This window comes from Platalea leucorodia, assembly GCF_965183815.1.
Source record: "Platalea leucorodia genome assembly, chromosome: 7".
NCBI lineage: Eukaryota > Metazoa > Chordata > Aves > Pelecaniformes > Threskiornithidae > Platalea > Platalea leucorodia.
Window position 1 is genome coordinate 55,726,795 of NC_138829.1, and position 18,815 is coordinate 55,745,609.

The following is an 18,815-nucleotide window of genomic DNA, read 5'->3' on the forward strand; positions in this document are numbered from 1 at the left end:
CTGGGGAAGATGCAGGTAGATCAGGGCTGCTCTATGCCAGACAGGCAAGTCCTGGCTTAGGTCAGTTTAGAGGTTCAGGGGAGCTACGATGCTTATTGCAGCCTGGTGTGGTGGTGCAGCTCAGGGGTTTGTGCCTAGGCATTGCCCTGTGTGAGACCCTGAGGGGAGGCTGGGAGCTGAAATTTCAAACCTCATAGGGTTGGTTCAGGCAGAAAAGCTTCTAGAGCAGCTCTGCATTTCCAAAATATATGAGGCTGTAAGAGGCAGGAGATGGTGGGGCCTGAGGGTCCCTCATGAAGTTGCTATAGGAGTTGCTTTGGGGCTAAAAAAGCAGATTAATTTATTCTCTCAAACTGCAAAAAATAGGTTCTCTCTCTCTCTTTTTTTTTTAAATACAGAAGCTTTTCTCCTCTTCCTTGCACCCAGGAGCCTAGCACACAGCTCTTGACTTCAACTTTGTAGCCTGGCCATGCTTTTGGTCTGTGCTAAGCCTCTTCCAGTAGTCAATAGAAAAGCTACCCAGAACATCAGCAGACCTTGGGTCTGTCCCTCTGCCCTCCTCCGAGCTGGCCCTACATACAAAAGTGGAAAGCTGTTGGGGGCACATGGTGACAGGCAGCGGTGCAAATGTTTGGAGAAGACAGGTAGGAGTTATCAGCTAGGCGAGGGCAGAGCAGGAGGCTCTGGGGCTGCAAGGGAAGAGGGGAAGGAAAGAGCCCAGTTCTCATATTAACTGATAACATTGAGCGCGTTAATCAGTGAATGAAGCTCATCCCTTACACTCTCCAGGGAGTGACTGATTGTCTGAGGGCTGTCCAGGAGCTCGATGCTGTGGGTGTAGGGCTCATATTTCACCGAGAAGGGCCGCTTGATGTGTGCCGCGTAGCTCCTGCAAGGGAAGGGTGCAGAGGGCTTGGTACAAGAGATGGGTCCTGAGTCTGCCTCCTACCCATCACCATTCACCCAGATCACAATAGGTTAATGCCTCCTTTAGGCAGAGTTTCTAGGCTAGCACAAGAGCTCTGGCTTCCCACCTTTCCAGCTCCACAGGGCTATAGCAGTAGCTGAGATCCCTCCTCTTCAGCAAGGAAGACCATGAGTTTGACCACAGGTTTCCATGGGCTGGCATCAAATGGGAGGGTGCACTGAACTGGGCATCTCCGTGGCCATCACCAGGCACCCTCTACTTCAATTTCTTTTTTTCTTTTTCAAAAATGCCAAGGAGATTTAGAAGCTAATTGCAGGGAAAGCCTGTGGTATTATAGTGTTATATTCCTAAATCCTTTCTGACATTCATTTATTGACTAATCTCTGTTTGGGGAGGGGAGAACTAGCTGCAAGCCATATTAAGGATAAATTTGATAGGCAGTGGCTCAGGCCTGGGCAAGGGGATGGTGCTATCATCACCAGAGCCATGTGGCTGAGCAACATTGCACTATTGTACCCAAAGTCAACTGGAGTCTAGATCTCAGTGATGAGCCTGACTTTGCCTGATCCCTCTCAAGAGCAAGACCTTATTGCTACCTTTCTAATGGAGAAATAAAACAAGGGTAAGGTTTCCCCAAAGTTACTCATGTTCACCTCCAACGCTAAGGTTTGTACACTTGACAAGGTAGGGTTTTTGTTTTTTTTTTTAGTGGCTGTGTAAATATGGAGCTCGGAATCTATATTTAGGTTACTCATGGCTACAATGTCATGCTGGAAAGGCCTGGGAAGATGAGGGGACAAACAGCACTAGCAACAGGTATGCTCCTCACCTCTACTGAAGGGTCGCCCTTTCGCTCCTGAATTGCTTAGCTTAGGGTACCCTCTTGTGGCTACCATGGGTCTGCTCTGGCGCAGGGCTCGGGGAAGCGCATCCCTTTCTCAGATGCTCCTCCAGCTGGTACTGCATGCCGTGGGGAAGCCTGGCCCTGAATTGCCGGGGTTTGGGGAAAACACCACCAGCTCCAGACAGGGCCAAGCAGCAACAAGGCCAAAGCCGCAAGCTGGAGCTTGCGGGGAGCTGCCGCACTTGCAGGGAAACTAAACCAAGTGCAAACAGAGGGATTTTCTGCATACTCACACTGTCCACCTCCTAAAAGACACAGCTTATCTCAGTACCCCCAGCTTCCCCAGGCAAGGGCCAGCTCACCTCACTTATTAGTGCTATCAGCCACAGTGGTGACTCATAGCACAGCTGCTAATGGTTAGAAATTTGTGAACACACAACACGGGTGTGTTCACTTGACACCTTTTTGAAGCATACAAGCATGACCTGGGTGCCTGAAAGGGCACTGGGGGTGTGCATCCAACCTAGGAAACTGGTGGAAAATTTTCTTTCTGGGAAAAGAGGCTTTTTGTGAGAGATAACGCTGATAATCAGGTCCATGGTGGCAACTGCCAGTAATGCAAAAAATATAGATGTTTTAATACTTTCACCTCATAGAGTAACATCTGTGTGGTCTTTGTGGTCTTTAAAGAGGATAATTTATAGTGCTTGTCACTGTCAAAACCCTCTAGCCTAATCTTGGCTATCTATGTGGTGTATTTTTCCTTTTTAAATGCAAGGAAATGACTCATTAGGCAACAGCTGGGTTTTTTTTAAAGCAGCCTAGTGCGTGTGAGAGGATGGGCTCCCCAGATGCTTGCTTTTGAGCAGCTAGACTCCGGGTTGTATGAATAGTGCAAGTGAGGATAATAAAAGCAGAAGTTGAAATATAGCAGTCCTCGCCACCTTATTTATATGAAATACCACACTTGCAGGAACTGCAAAGTCATGTACGTTGTGTAATACTTTGTCTCATCCTACCCTTTTCCTAAGCTACGATAAAATGGTGTAGGCAAAGTTCTCCTCTGTCGGTCAAATGTTAAAGGACTGAGCTTTCTTCCTGTGGGCAATTCTGGTTATGGCCAATAAAATGCTCTTCTGAACAGATGTCCATGGGTAGAGCTGCCCCCTTCCATCCTGTTTGCAGTCCCATGGGATGGGGAAACCCAATTACACTGGTGGGATGCTGTCTGGGGTCTACTGACGCACGTTAACCAGCCTAAGAAGCAAAACTTCCTTTGTTTCCATGGATAAATCTATCCCCGTCAAGCAAATCTTTTTGGTTTGTGTACGAGCTACACAATGCCTGGGATTTTTTTGCTGGTTGAATGATAAATGGGTAAGTTGCCCAGGAGTTGCTCAGAAAGACAAACATCTTTCTGCATCCTAAATTCAGAGAATGCCACCATTTTGAGCAGCTCTTCACCCCTCTCCTAAAACTTTCACCCACAGAGCAAACTTCTACATGACGCAGAAGCCCATGTTTCAGAAGGACACAGGCTGGTGAGATGCTCCCGTGAGGGACAGCCGGTACCTGACCTGTAGCACTTGGCCCTTCTGCAGCAAGGAAGCAGAGGGAGTCCTCGTGGGTGGTTTGGGTCTCCGATTTCTGGACCACCAGCCCTCTCTTTTGTTGCTTGGCCTCCTCTAGGAACGGGAGATAATCTGTAACTCCTTCCTATAAGAACTGGGCAGACAAGCTAGATTTGTCCCTTCTCTCGCTCCCTCAGTCTTGTCTTCAAGAGTGCCTCCCACTCCATCCCACTCCTCCACACCCATGCCTTTGAGTCCAGTATATTTTTTGGGGGCTCTTGGGTGTATCTAAGGGACTGAAGTTGGACCCTGTAGGAACTGGAGAATCACTTTACTTTGAAAGACCTGACAACAGTTTTCAGAGTACTTCTGAGACCTTGAACTGAAAGCAGCCATGCTGTCAAGCCCTGTTTCAATATATTTGTTTCCTTCTGTTTGGGTCTCCCTCACTGCCCAGTCCTACCTCAGTTTACTTTTGGCATCGCTGAAGCTCTCAGACACAAAATATACAGGCTGGTAGTTCTGGTCCTGGTAGGGCTGAACAGCAGCGGCATCGGGGTCGAAGTCCCGCACCTCTGGTTCATCTGACAAGGAGTGCTATGGACACAGCAGAAAAATGCCAGGATGAAATTAAGGGGATCGGAGATGACATATGTGATAGACAGACGTGGAGAACAGTTTGGGTAAAGTCATTGGAGCTGTGCAGAGGAAGAAGGTTTTTTGCTGTATAGGGTCTAGAGCAGAGAGGCAAGTTATGCTGGGACTTACTATGAGCTCCCCGTAGGAAGACAGGAGCCCAGCTCCATAGGCTTTGACTATCCCGTTCTGTCTGCAGAGCCCAAACTCCACCGTAAACCAGTAAAGCTGTGAAAGGAGAAAGAAAAATGCATAGGGGACACAGCTCCTCATCTTCTTCTCTCTGTCACTTCTGGGCCCTTGCATCGCAGCCACGGTCTGGGGTTGTTTAAATGAATGGGCGCCTGGCACTTTGTCCCCTCTCCTTACCCCACACCCATCGCTGCCAGAGCAAAGTGCTAAACTAAGCTGCTGCCGCACTGGGACAGATGGAAACTGTGTCCCTGGGCTGGTCCCCTGTGCGCCCGGCTGCTGCGCGGTGCTGTGGTTTGGTGCCCTTGGAGCAGGATGGGTCACCTTGCTGATGGAGAGCCAAAGGAAGCAGATGTCATTTAATCCCATCCCAAAGAGTCCCAGCAGTGCTGTCATGAGAAATACGATGCTTGATGATACTCTGGTGCCCGAGAAACTTGGGTTAATTTGCAAGTGAGCTCTGCTGTTTAACCGATCTCTCCTCTGCACAGTCATCGTGAAAGAGTAGGGCTGAGGCAGCTCGGGCAGGGACTCTGAGCCTGCAAATCTGGGGAGACCAGGCTGGACGAGTCCCCCCAATACCACAGAAGTGCTGCTGGGGGGGGTGCATCCAGCAAAGAGGAAAACTTACCGTTGCAAGTTTCTCAATTTCTTCATCAGTTGCTCCCAGAGATGCCAGCCCAATGTCCTGGGAAGAGAAGGGAAGCGGTGAACATCAGGACAGATTTGTTCTGAGGGCCTTACGTGCGGATTGTTCTGTTTTATTGCCTTGAGACAACAAATATTTTTGCCCTGCACTGCCATGCATCTGCTGAGGCTTCATCATGCTCTGACTAAAAACACTTTGCTGCAGAATCTGCTATTTTTACTCTGTATTAGGGTTCTCGGTCCATCACTAGGGCTGCTGAACATCATGATTAATATAAATAAATCCTAGAACAAGAAGGGTTTAGGTGGTGAGGCTGGGGTTGGTTTGGGTTCCCACCTCATGCCCTGCCCTCTTGGGGGCGAGGAAGCAGACGACCACCTTACCTGAGAGAATTGGGCAAACGTCTTGTCGGCCAGCATCGGGACATGGCCCAGCAGCTCATGACAGCAATCCCTGCCAATGCCCAAGGGGAAAGGAGGAAAACGTGGTCAGCAGCGGACAGAGTTTGTCCATTAGGGAGAAAGGTTAATTGCTGGCCAGATGGGATGTCCAGGCAGGGGAGGCCATCGGGGTCGGGCAATACTCACGGCTCAGGGGAGTGCATGGGCGAGGATGCGTGGCGGATGTACTGTGTGCACTGGAAGACGCGGAAGGCCAGGCTGGCGAGGAAGTCCCGTGCTGACAGCAAGCCGGCCACCGGCCGGAGCTGGAAGCCAGTCCTCTCTGAAACAGTGCATACCATCTCTGTGGGGGTGCAAGGCCCACGGGCTGTGCTGGTGTCCCATGTTCCCAGCACGGACAGCAAAAGCATCAGTGCTGAAAACTAAAGGTCTTCTGCTGTGCCAAGCCTAATCTTTTTGCTCCTACTAGGGAGCAACATCTGCTCTTTAGGTGCTCAGTGGGATCATTTGATTACAGACTTGACCTTCAGTTGCAGCGCACTGTGTTTAGCCCACTGTCCTCTGTGGGCAATGCACAAGCTTCCACCAGCCCTCCTCCCAAATCTCAGCTCACACACTCCTCCTTCGGGTTTGGGTTTCCCAGCTGTAGCTGCCACCACCGTGCTGGAGCCCTGGCAGACCCTGGGCCTGGGTCCCCCAGGCTCGTGCCCACCTTTCAGGAAGCGGGAGACCTCCTCCAGCTGAGGGATGTTGTTCTCATTGTAGCCGCAGAATTTCTCAAGTAGATTGAAAGCTTCAAGGTACTCCTTGCAGGCGTGGGTGGGGTACAGGCTCTTCAGGGTGCTGTATACCTCCTTCCTTCAGGATTAGAGGTGGCAGACGTTCAGTGGCTTGATGTGCCTAGTCCTCTCCCATCCTCTGGTTATACACTATCAAGGACTCACGCCTCTAGGTTTCTTGTCCTTTTGCCTTTCTCTACCACTAAGTCTATGTCTGCACGCATTGATAGGGGTACATAAACATACAGACACATGTTCAAATGAGCCTGCAAAGTCAGCAGTTGTATCTGCACAGACCTATTTCTGACCTTGAAGGTCAGAAGATTGGATAAAAGGTATTAACTGGAATTAAAATATTCCCTGTAGGTTAGCTCCTGAAGTTGCACTATGAAGACAGTCAATATAACCAGGAGATGACCTTGTTTAGGAGCCTGTGTACTCAGTTCATATGAACTGGTCTTGTTTCCTTTGAACTTGATTATTGTCCAGTCACTCCTGCAGCAGCACTCCTGGAAAACAATCATGTTCAAAGGAAACATTTTCCGAAGTAAGGCCAGCAAGGTACCATGCAGATACTCACCACGGGCCTCATACTTATTTCTGCAGCTGTGATAACTGCCCTTTGTTTGGAGGCTGCTACTAAGTCAGGTCTCCTTAGAGAAGTGGGACTCCAAATTATCTACCTCGCTCTCTGGGGAGGATCCTTTGGAGGAAACTCCTGGGGGCTGCAGCGTGAAAGTGCTGTCGGTGCAGCCCCAAGAGAGGAGCAGACAGAGCATCACCGTTTTGGAGGTAGCTTGCTCTCCTGAATGCAGTCCTTACCATAAAATGCCATGCAATGAGTTACTGGTTTTTATAACAAGCCATTAAGTAGGATGCTTCCATTTCTGATACATTTTTTGAGAGGTCACGCCCTAACCGTTTAGGTTTTTATTCCCAGCTTCTAGTGGTGAAGCCAATAAAGGTCACAGATTAAATCAGCGCTCACCAGGTAGCGATCTCCTCCGCTGTGTACTCCACATGAGGAATCGGGTCCCCACTGCAAGGCAAACACACCGTTACTGACAGCAGCAGAGCACAAGCCAGGCTCCTCTTCCCTTTGAGAAAGAACCACTTTGGAGAAGCTCTGCATGATGTTGATCAACCTTCTTTAAACCAAAGAAAGAGGTGACAGGAAAGACAAAGCCTTAGTACTGGGTCATTTGCACAGGTGCAACAAATACATAGACACACAGAAAAGCATTAGTCTAGCCAGAGGTTATAAATGGATAAAGGATGAGCAAAAGCTTAGCAGGCATAACATTTTCCAGAAAAAAAATTGTTTTCACTGGAAAAAATTGAAACTTTGTGTGAAAATAAATTAATTTTATGTGCCTGAACTTCAGGGGGCTGATGGCTCTCTGGGAAATAAAAGCAGGTAATAAGGAAAACTAAATGCATTTGAACTGCAGAAAAATATACTGTCAGTAAGATTAAGGATGGCAAGAAAAGAAAATCTTAACATTGTTATAAGCGTGAGCTAAAGAAGACTGACACTTTTTCCTTTTCTACATCATAATTAGCAATTGTATTTCCTAAATCCTTCTGTTCTGTATTTGAACAAATGAGATATTCACATATTACAGTGATAAAGCATAGTTCCTTTTCCATTAATAGCCTGAAGGGATGCTACACAGCGGCTCATAAATGCTAACCTGCAGATGAGACGCGAGAGAAGACATCTTAGATGGGTGCATCATCTTAGAACGGTATTTCTTCCTGTGTCTGTCAGGACTCTCCTGCCGGCACAGTGAATTTCTGTGCATTTAGTATTAGTACAGGATAAAAACATCAATGTCTATATTCTGGGCTTCAAATCTGCAAATAACATGAAACCTAACAGAGCAGAAAGCCATGCTGGGATCACACCAGTTGCAGGGGTAACTCAATAAAGTGACCCATATAATTTCCATAGCCTGCTTTCGGCACAGCTTGCTACAGAAATCTACATTTAAAGTCCTGCTCAGAGAGGGAGACGCTACGGTGGAAGGCAGTGTTACTGAATAGGATCTAGGGAATATTTTACAAACCCAGCTGAATATTAGAGCTCTGTTTGAAGTTGTAGTGAAGAGGCTGAGTGCTATCACTGCGTATATCAGAACAGGAGTATTAAGTAGGAGTACAAGAGATAGTCTTACATCTATATAAGACAATGATGAGACCATTACTGGAATCTATTTAATTTATCAGAGAGAGTTAGGAGGTGAACATTTAGTCTATAAATACCCTCATAGCAAAATAATCTGATAGCAGAATTCAATCTAGCAGATGAAAGGAATGTATGATCCACTGGGTGAAAGCTAAAGCTACCGAAGTTCAGTTTAGAAATAAAATCCAAATTTTTTCACAGCCAGGATAATGAACCATTGGAATAAGTTTTCTGGGCACGTGGTAGCTTTTTCAGTATTTGAAGCACTGAAGTCAAAACTAGATGTCATTCTAAAAGAGATGCTACATTTCAAAATGAAGTTTGAGGTCTGGTGGAATTATATGTGGCTTTTGTTATGCAGGAGGTTTATTCTGGCTTTATCAATGCATGCATTAATGACCACAGACATCTTGTAATTAAGAGGAGACTGGAATACATAGAGACAAGAGGGACACAGAAAGAGCTGGCAAGGCTGAATGGGGAGACAAAACATAAAAGAAGAGAAGTCTCATGCAGGTAGCACAACGACTTCCCAACAAGTTGCATTGACATGGCATTATCCCTGCATGCATGTTAGGAAAGAGACTTACTGCTTATAGTGAAAAGCAATTTCTGCTATCGATTTCCTTCTCTGGCGATATACTTGGTCAGAGTAGCCCTGTGACGACAAATAGGAATAGAGACAGGATTTTTAATCAGTTACTAAAATTTCTTACCCAACAAAGTTCATCACTGGCTGGAGTTTCCTGGTCAGCTGCACTGATAGGTGTTCTCCAGCTCCCTGCTTCTGAGGGAAGGTTCAGGACTCCAATGTGAGGATGTGCCCCCACAGACTAACTCACCGGGTGATCCAGATCCAAGTCAGGGTCAAACTTGGTGACCAAATGGTGGCACTTGTCCAATTCACAGATTTTTCTGGGAAACCAGTGAACTGTGGGGAGAGAAAAAGAGAAAAACTGGCTGTGGAAGTGAAGATGGATCATCCCCTGCTGAGAACAGGTTGTGAATTTGAATAAGATATGTCTGACCTGGTGTACCAAATGCACACACACAACAAATAGCATGTGACACAGCTGTGCCTTCCAGGCAGTAGTCCCACACTCTCAATGCTCTTGTCCTAGAGCTGAAACCAGGACATAGGTCTAATGCCATGATCTGCATCTCATGACTTCCCTGCCCATCTCTCAGCAGAGTATTTTGTGACAAAAGTAAACAAGCAGGTGAAAACTGGATTTTACTTAAAGATTCTAGACTTCACATTAAAAACAAATCCAGAGGTCCAACTGGTTGTAGAGCTATCACTGCAGATCTCTAGCGATATTTTACAATAAGAATCACCCTGTCTTCAGAACAGGATGGCATGGGGAGTGTCTTGTAGTTTAGTACTGGATCCGTACAGAGTTCCTGACACAGAGGTAGGAAACTACTTTACATTTATAATATAAAACAGTGGAGTAGGGACAGAGAACTCTGTAGGATAGGTGTGAACAAAGCATGAAATTTCATCTCCTATTTCTACTTTTTCAATCTGGCACCAGAAGAATGGGCTATGGACTCTGGAGTCTGTTGAGAAATGGACAAGGAGGGAAGTGGCTTTCAGGATTCAGGTGTCCCAGAGGCACTCTTTTTTGTTCTGCTCAAATTCAGCATACAGTAGCCCTTCCCCTTTTTTGGGAATAACAAAGTCTCCACTCTGTTTCTACAGCTCAGCCTCTCTGCAAAAATGAAACAGTCTGTAAATTCCTTACATTTGTCTTCCTTAGTGGTCCTCACGTCTTCTGCTACCCTCTTGATGGAGCTAATGAAAGTATTGAGGTCAGAGCTGTGGACTTCACAGCGCACAAAGTACTCCAGTTCAGCGGTCCCTTCACGGGGCTTTCGGCTAAGTCTGGTCTCCAGGTGGTGAATTTTAGCTTCAAATGTCTTTTGGAACATGGAAAAGGAGAACAAAAATGTTAAGCAACACTTGAAACACCTGCTGGTACTTCTCAAAGATGTCCATACGGATACATCTGGGAAGGACTCCCCCTTATCTTTTTCTTCTTCTTTCCCTGCCCCCACTGGGATAAACATGCTTATCCATTAATTCCACAGCTTTTCTTTCTGGACAGACAACCAGTGGGGTTGGTCAATAACTATCAACAGGAGACTTCCACAGTGGCAAAGAAGATCGTATCAAGAGGGGAAATTGATGCGGCAAAATGCCACCTTCTATGACCCCCTTTCCTTTAATCTCCCACTTCAGGGAAAGGGGCTTTTTTGCTGGTTTGGGAGGAAGGCGTTGGCGATGACGTAGCAGGGGCGGGCGGCGCGGCGCTGGCCATGGTGCTGAACCGGCGGGGCTGAGCCCTACCCAGGCTGCAGTAGCGTTCATTTGGGGCTCACTATCAGGACTGATATCATTTCGGCTCATTATCAGAACTGGTCTCCCCCCAGAAATAAGAAGGAGACAAAATGGAGTCTATAGTCTTCCAAAGGGCCCTGGTAGATTTGTGGATATTTTCTCTAGCTCAGTGAAAACTGACACTACAAGCCCAAGTCCCTGGGCAATGACCCAACCTTTCCAAAGTCTCTGCAAGGTCTTTGGTAGAGGAAGGGACATGATTTCTTTTGTTAATCAGAGGCAGAAAGATGAGAAGGAACAGATGCGATGCCACAGGTAAATTAAATTTAGGACTGTGTTTTTTAATGTACCTACCAACTTCACTATTACATTGTCCCCTCAACAATCAATACCTTTGCATTAATCTGACAGCTGTGATTGCATTACCTATGCTTTGGCTGCATGTAACACATACAGAAGAGTGAAACCAGCTTCCCTGCAGCCTGGTTCATGATGAGGCAAATGTCATTATACCCGTCTGCTTTCATATCTTGTACCTGCATTGCCAGAGGGATCTGGGAAATGAATCTTCCTCTGTTGTGGCTTGACATGCTTGTCTTTTTATTATATTTAAAGCTCTCTCTGTGACAAGCTCAAAGAGCTAGGAAAGCTCTTGATGCAGCAAGTAAATTGCTCCAGGAAGAAACAAATAATATTTGAACATAAGCTGCCCCTGCTTCTTGCTTGATGTTTTAAAAATTGTTTAAATTATAGACTTTAAATGCAGTGTGACATAAAATCTACCAAGTACAAGAGCCTATACTTCTATGTTTCATACCCACTAAGCAGTCTGTTGCATTTGAAATGTTACACTGATGGATTTTTTCATGCCTTATCTGGCAGCGGTGCACTTCTAGGAAGGAGACCCCAACCATGGCAACACCAAGGCTTTTGTCTGACAACCTTGTCTTAGAGATTCTTTCAGTCTTGAGACAAGAACCATATGTTGCCCTGAAAACAGCTTTTCTTGCAACAGTCCTCTTAGAGGAGATGAAAGATGTTTGTAATTGCTGAAGATCTTAAACAATTTTCGTAAGATTATCAGAGATAGAACTGCACGGGCAATGAAAAGCTAGAATGCCCTACAATTTCAGGGAAATACTTATCCCCCAAACACACTTTTTGTATGTTTACAGCTGTTAGGTAGTGGTTTTGCTGTATAGTGTTACTGGTGATCTATTTTTATCCCAGAAGTGGTTGCATTTCATGGAGAATAAGGTGTTATATAATTATAATGTGTATTAATATATGAGCTAGCAGCATGCCCTTGTGATGAGAAAGGCCAACCACATACTGAATTGTAGTAGCAAGACTGTAGACAACAGGTCAAAGGAAGTGATTCCTCCTCTCTATCTGGGATGAGGGAGACCACATCTGGAGTACAACGTCTCACAGAAGAAAGACATTGATGTGTTGTAGCAGGTATAGTGGAGGGCTGCCAAGATGCTGGAGCACAATATTATATGAAGAAAGACTGAGGGAACTGGATTTGTTCAGCCTTAAGAAGTGAAGGGGCAGGGGAGACTGGTTCACTGTCTAGTAGTACCTGGTGGGAGGGTGTAAAGAAGACAGAGCCAGACTCATCTGAAAAGTACACAGTGGGAGGACAAGAAGCAATGGGCACAAGCTGGAAGGAAGGACATTAAAAGAAAAACAAAAGAGAAAAACCTTTTCACCATGAAGGCAGTCAAACACTGCTCAAGGGGTCCAAGGAGACTGTGGGATCTCTACCTTGGTGATATTCAAAATGCAACAAGCACAGCCCCAAGTAACCTGCTGTGACTGGACCTGCTCTGAGTAGGAGGTTGGACTAGAGACCTCCAGAGGCCCCTTACAATCCACATGACTGATTAATAGGAACGAATTGTCCTGTCCTCTCACTGCTGAAGTCAATGAAATTAAACTACTGTAGATAAAACATATCTCAGAACATCAATTTGCAAAACACTTTTGAATCCTTCTGGATGAAAATGTACTACATAAATGCAAGTAGTCGTGTTTTGATTACTGTTTAAACAGGCAGCACTTATCTCAGTCTCTCCATTCATGGTACTGAGATCCTAGATAATGCAACATTATATTCCTGGCTAGGGGGGAAAAGCTCAATTAGTTATCAGTTTTCCCTGGTATTAAAGACATATACAGGGAGCATTTCTGGGGGGAACCAACAGAACCCTTAACATGTGAATCAAATTAATCCCTGAAGTAGGGAGGTAATTTTGAAATCAATATACCAGTTTTATACCCAGGGTGACATTGTTCCTGTAACTCTTTGACCAAGGACCAATGTGTCAATGCCATTCAGAGACTGCCAAAGCCTTGACCCACAAGTAAGGCGGGTTTGGTCTGTAGCCATGCAGGGCACACGGCTTGCTTTCAATGTGGGATCAGAGCCACGTGCATGAAGTTGAAGTGCTGAGCAGTGGAGAGGGCTGTCAGAGTATGCTACAAGTCACAAGGGTGTGGACTGTAGGTGTGAAACTGCGTGGCTGGATCCAGTAATTAACCAAAGTTAAGCCCAGAGCTTAACAGCACTACCAGACAGAGCTATGGCTCATTCTTAGTGATAGAAAGTGAGGGCACACTGGGGCATGAGCAAAGCATGACTGTGGGGCCATCAGAAAATTAACTGATACTTTGCAGTAGGCAGACCTAGTCTGAGTCTTCTTTAGTAGACTCAAGTGATACTTTTTACAGAACAGCCATGAAACCTGTAGTGTGTTCCTTGAGTCCCATACAACAGGTCAGGTACTCACCTCAAATACCTTAAGTGCACGGGACAGCGGTGAAGCCTTGGCTCCCTTGAGCATGAAGAAGAGGTTCAGCATGGCTCTCCCATCCTTCTCCTCGAAGACAATGGTCTCTGTAAACTCTGCAGCATCAGTGGCTGCAGCTGCAGCCTCTCTTTCCTTCCTGGCATCTTCAATGAGGCTTTGACGTCTACCAATGAACCGTGGAGACTGAAGGCAGAACAGAAATAAATAACACTTCTGATAGAGCTGTAAGGGAGATCAGAGGCATCCCTGGCAGCTGGATGAGGTGTGACTGATGTGTCTCAGCAAAGGAAAAAGGCAAAGATTGGACTGACTTGCCTGGCTTTATAGAGGAAGCTCTGGTGATGAGGACTGAGGCTTTAGAATTGAACTTTTGGAAATGTGGAGCTTTAGGAAAAATCTGTGTAAAATATCCTTGTAGCATGACTAGAGAGTGGGCTTCTCCCCTCACCTTCCCTAGCAACAGTTTTCAATATCCTTCAAAAAATAAAAATCAGAAACAATCTTACACAGTTTTCAGGGGTCTGATGAACTCAAGTGGAGAGGCGTTAGATAAAGGTGAAGTCATCTGAGAAAAGATACGCTATGAGCTGAAGCCCACAGCTGTGGCCTGGCCAGGAAACATGAACTGTTTGCAGGTGCATTAGCAGACAGCTTAGCTAAACTGCTCCCAGGATCCAACGCAACATTTTCTTCTGACATTAAGTGGATGCTTGCCCATTGAAGTGTAATTGGAACCGCATCCATATACCACAGAAAATAAATTCCTCCCACTGATCTATAGATTTGTTTTGTCCCAACAAACTCCTGCAGATTTCTGTTACTTGAAATTGCACCTCAAGTGCTGCAACTATGTGCCTGGGGTCATGTTAGGTCACTCATTTATATTTATAGTGAGCTACAAACTCTTTCCATCTCTGCTGTTTCTTGTGCTATACAAATAACTCATATACTAACTTATTTGTTCTCGGTCTTTTTACAACCAGTTTTCCATTTCGAGGCAGCTCAGCTGGTTCCAATTTTCTGTGTTCAATATCCAAACCAGATGACAAACCCTCAGAACTTGCTTAAAAGAAACCTGAGGCAGCACTGAAGAAGGAGCAGCACATAAAGCCATCTGGCACCTGCATATAGAGCAGGACTGGCTGCAGTTTTCCCTCTGGTTACATTGAAAATATCTGGAAAAGAGATGCTAACCAAGCAGTGCCTTCCCTACCTTGTGCAAATTTGGAGAATGTTTTCCTTTTAAAAAGACAGCCTGCTCAACTACTAAGTCCATTTTCTCTCTGATTTTCAAAGCTCACCATCAGTAACTCTTTCCTGTGAAAATCCTCTTGGCTGCTTTAGTGGTGTAAAGCTGACATTTTAAATGCAGCCTGAAAAATGTGGCACATCTAGACACCAGCCCACACACTTCTATCCGGTCCTTTTTAATAAAGATACCCCTCTGAAATGATATTTGCTGATCCCCAACCCCTTTATTCCTTGTGGCACAGAAAAACACCTTCTAACAAATAAGCACTTATTGCTGCGTGTCTGAATCAATGGTATTCATGCCCAAAGAGAGAAGACATCTAATAAGTATCCCGAGGCATAACTTTTAAAAGCTTGTGAGCATTTACTCAGCTTTAAGCGTGTGTTTTATATTGCTACTGTGTTGAAAGCTAAGCCGGTGTTTACTTTAAAGTGTCTGCAATAAGCAGGGCAAACAGCCTTGTGCTAGCCACAGTAACTAGGCTCTGCAGTAGTCCCAAGCCAGGCAGTGCTTTAGCTAAGGTTGTTTTATCACACTGTGCCCCAAGGCGCAGAGGTGCAGCAGGATTTTAATTCTCAGCTGGAGTGGGGGAGAGGCGGGAAATTAGACCCCCATGTGTAGGCTGTAAATCAAGTTAAAATCCGACTGGAAGGAGTTTAAATAGTGAGAAGACCTGTGTGACTGGAAAGCTACACCACGAGAGGCAGCCACGACCAGTCAGACCCATGTGCTGGGACTCAGTGGCCCTGGCAGGCAGGAGCTGGGGGGTGGGGGTCAGTCCCTGTCAAGAGGTCCTGGAAGCTGCTTGGCTCCATGCTGGCACGTTTTGGGTGGGTAAATTTTAAAAAAAAAAAAAAAAAGAAAAAAGAAAAGAAAAGAAAAGAAAAAGGCTGAATTTTGCTTGGGAGAAGAGGGCTGGGAGGGGTCTGCCTGCCTGCTGCCTCTTCTGCTGGGTAGAGGCTGCCTGGCTGCACGCTCCCCATCTCATCGTCCTCTCCTCTGCCCCTCACATTTACACTCAGTGGGGTATTACCTCTTTTTGCTGGAAATCAGGTATCTGTCATATAAATTAACCAAACTGATCCCTCATGATAAATGCCTTCCTTTCTTCGGAAGGCGCTGTTACATGGTATTTCCGAATTGCCTTGGAGACTAGCTCCCTGAGTGCATATCTAGCTACAGTGAGAAGTTTAATTTGATTTTGCAAAGCATTTATTTGCCCGACTGGGGCCTGAATCTGATAAGGTCATTCACCTCTTATGAAGGGTTAGTTTGTTTTTCCTTCTTTGAATTTGCTGCAGCTCAGAGTGCCCTTCCTAAGCAGTGTCATTAAAAATACTATGCTCTGAGTTAAAGTACTTGGGCTTTTTTTTCCTGGCTCATTATTTGCAGCAAGCAGGAAGGATTGTAAAGACTTGTTTCCCTCCCTGCAGCATGGGGACAGTAACGTCCTACCCCTGCTTCCCTGGGCACTCCTTCCTGCTAGTTTGCCTCCCACGGCTCTCCGCTGCCTGGCTCTGTTCATGTGCTCTGTAACCAAACCCTGCTCCAGCTACAGTCCCAGGGTGTCTTGTAAAAACTATTAGAAGCAGAAAAACTAAATATGTAACAAAAGTTTTTTCCACGGTGTGAGTTTGATGTTTGGCTGGCCCAGCTGCCACGTAAAATACCTGCCCATGTAGATGAGTTCTGGGATTGCAAATGTCTTTTTTTCTCCGCAGTTTGCACAGTTTCCCCTGCAGTGGGGTGCTGGTTCCTGGAGGTTAAAGGCAAAGGAACACCTCAGACCTGCCAGAGCTGGTGCAGTGGTGGGCTGTGTGGATACCACAAGGGCCGGGGACACGCGATGTCACATACAAATGCAGAGTCATGCCTCTTGCCTGGTACAAGCCAGAAAAATAAGTGACAGGATTGTGGAGAGCTCCTACGCTAGGGGAGAGCAAAGGGCAAAGCCTTTCATGCAGCCTGCTCTCAGAGTGATTCTAACAGGGCTAAGGTTTTTTTTATTTTATTTTATTTTTCTAAGAATTTGCATCCAAAGATGGGCTGAGGTTTTATGTCTGCCCCAGGCCAGAGGAGCCACTCAACCCAAGCAGGCTGCCACGCTCCTGCCAGCACACCTGGTGAACCCAAATTCCTCTGGCCCCTTTGTTCAGTGGCCCGTTTCCCATCAAACACGAAGCAGCACCCCAGAGTGGGTAATAACCAAACACTTGCTCCTTCTCCAGACAGCAACAAGCGTCTCAAGTAGTGATTTGATGAGCAGCCTGGAAAATACCGTGTTTTCAAGAACCACTTAAGTGTTCATTATTTTGCCAGAATGAAAACAGTTGTGTGAGAAGGAAGCCTTCCCTGATTTCCATTTATTAGAGAAAGCAAGCTTATCTGCTTGTTTCCTAAATGTTTCCCTTCCTTTCCAGCACACTCCACTCTCCAAAACACCTCTTGCTGCCTGTGTAGTGGCTGATTTTACCGAGTCAGAGCATCACACAGGGTTAAGAGGGGAATGGGTGAAAAAGGCAGCAGGCATAGGGGAGGAAAATGGGGAGCTCTATAACTGACCTGCTGGAGTCACCCTGCAGGCGTCTGCCAAGCACATCTGCTCCCTAAACTGGCTCCGTTCCTGGGTTTCCTCCTGCTGAGCATCCCGAGGGGGGCCTCCTCCCAGTGCACCGGCTGCTCTGGTTCCTCCAGGGTCACCCACAGCCTGGCCACACCTCTGAACCACAGGACTGTCCTGTGCCAGGAGTCTCCGGGCTTCTCCTGCCTGCCCTGGCATTTGGGTTAGGAGGTGAAATGTCCCTGTCCCTACAGCCAGTCCAATGGGTTGGCCAGACTTGGCTTTCTAAAGGCGCTTGACAGCTCAGCAGGAGGTTTTCCTCTCCTTTCCCTGACACATACAGATCTGGTGTGTGCAGAAGCATTCCCCAGGCTAAACCCAGGGCTGAGACCACATCAAGGAAGTGCTGGGAACAGAAACAGGGGAAGGATGTGCTGGGAGAAAGTAAAACTGCGAACGCAGCAGCAGTGAACAAACTGATTAAATTGCCTGTGCCTTGTATATTGTCTGAAATAACAGCCACACTTTTTCATTTTGCTGGAACAGGTGAAATCTCTGCAGCTTATTGCCTTGAAATCAGGAGAGCATTAAGATTTTTGAATTGCCTTTCACGCTGGGGATTCCTCGTTATTCCTGCCTTAGGTCTACGGGTTATTTACCTTGCTTTTGGTTGGGGGGGTTGTTGCATTAGTTCAAGTTTTCATCACCTTAAATGTTTGCATTTCACATGTACCAGTACGTAAAGAGAACTATTCAGGTAATTTCCCTTTACCAGCCTGGAGCCCAGAGGTGCCCATGGTGGGAAACTCCCACAAAGGCAGTGTTGGCCCTGCACGCCTCTGCCTATAGCTATGGGAAAGGCTGCGGTTTTTGGAGGGGGAGGGAAAGAAGTGGGGTAGAGTTGTCTTACCATGATGGCCTCGGCTTGCTTGGAGTCCAGCTCCGACACCGCCCTGCGGAAGCCTTTGGCTGCAGAGGTGGAGATGTTCGGGGTTGGCATCTTTGCTCTTCCACGAGCTCTGATCTCCGCTTTCCAGCTCCTTGCCAGCTTTTTATAGGGCAGGGCTGACGTCAAAGACTCTTTCAAATCTTCTCTCCCCCCGCCACCTCCCCATCACCACCTCCCTCCTTTCTCCCCCTCAGGCTGAGAGGAGGAGGGGACATGAAGGAGAGAAACGTTTCTGTCCCATTAAATCTAATCGCTACAAGGATTGCAGACACCCTGCCTTCGCAGACCAGACGCTCCCCCCACCTGTTTGCCTGCACCTAAAAGATTTCTACTCTGTTTTTCCCCCCACTTCTTCTTGATGGAGTTCACTCTTGCGCCGTGTTTCAGTCCGACACATTTGCTTTCCCAGCTCGGGAGCTGCACGAAAGGATTTTGATCTGTGAAAGCACAAAATCAAAGGAAGGAAGAGATTCAGCCCTCTCTAGCTCTTTTTTTCCCCATGTTTGCCTTGTCATTGAGGCAGTAAATGAATAGGAAAATAACACTGATTCCCCCAAGGCAGCTGTGGGACTGGATGCTGTTCTCATGTACACACCTCCCAATGCCTGGCCCCTGCAAACACTGCATTTTGCTGCTCTCCCACCACCTCATGTCTTGGTTTGGCCATGTAATGCTGACAGCAGGACTACAGAATTGGGCCCCTTGA

At 46.6% G+C, this 18,815-nt stretch overlaps 1 protein-coding gene across 1 annotated transcript; it reads right to left on the reverse strand.

Moving 5' to 3' along the window:
• Positions 1-729: 729 nt before the first annotated feature.
• On the reverse strand, positions 730-18,160 carry TH (tyrosine hydroxylase; the record flags this gene model as incomplete). The annotated part of the gene is made up of 13 exons (XM_082317362.1): positions 730-889; positions 3,807-3,940; positions 4,112-4,207; positions 4,803-4,859; positions 5,204-5,273; positions 5,408-5,543; positions 5,934-6,079; positions 6,989-7,039; positions 8,779-8,846; positions 9,031-9,119; positions 9,937-10,111; positions 13,328-13,531; positions 18,071-18,160. The coding sequence occupies 13 exons, from the start codon at positions 18,158-18,160 to the stop codon at positions 730-732; spliced, it is 1,476 nt and encodes a 491-aa protein (XP_082173488.1).
• Between the last annotated feature and the right edge of the window lie 655 nt (positions 18,161-18,815).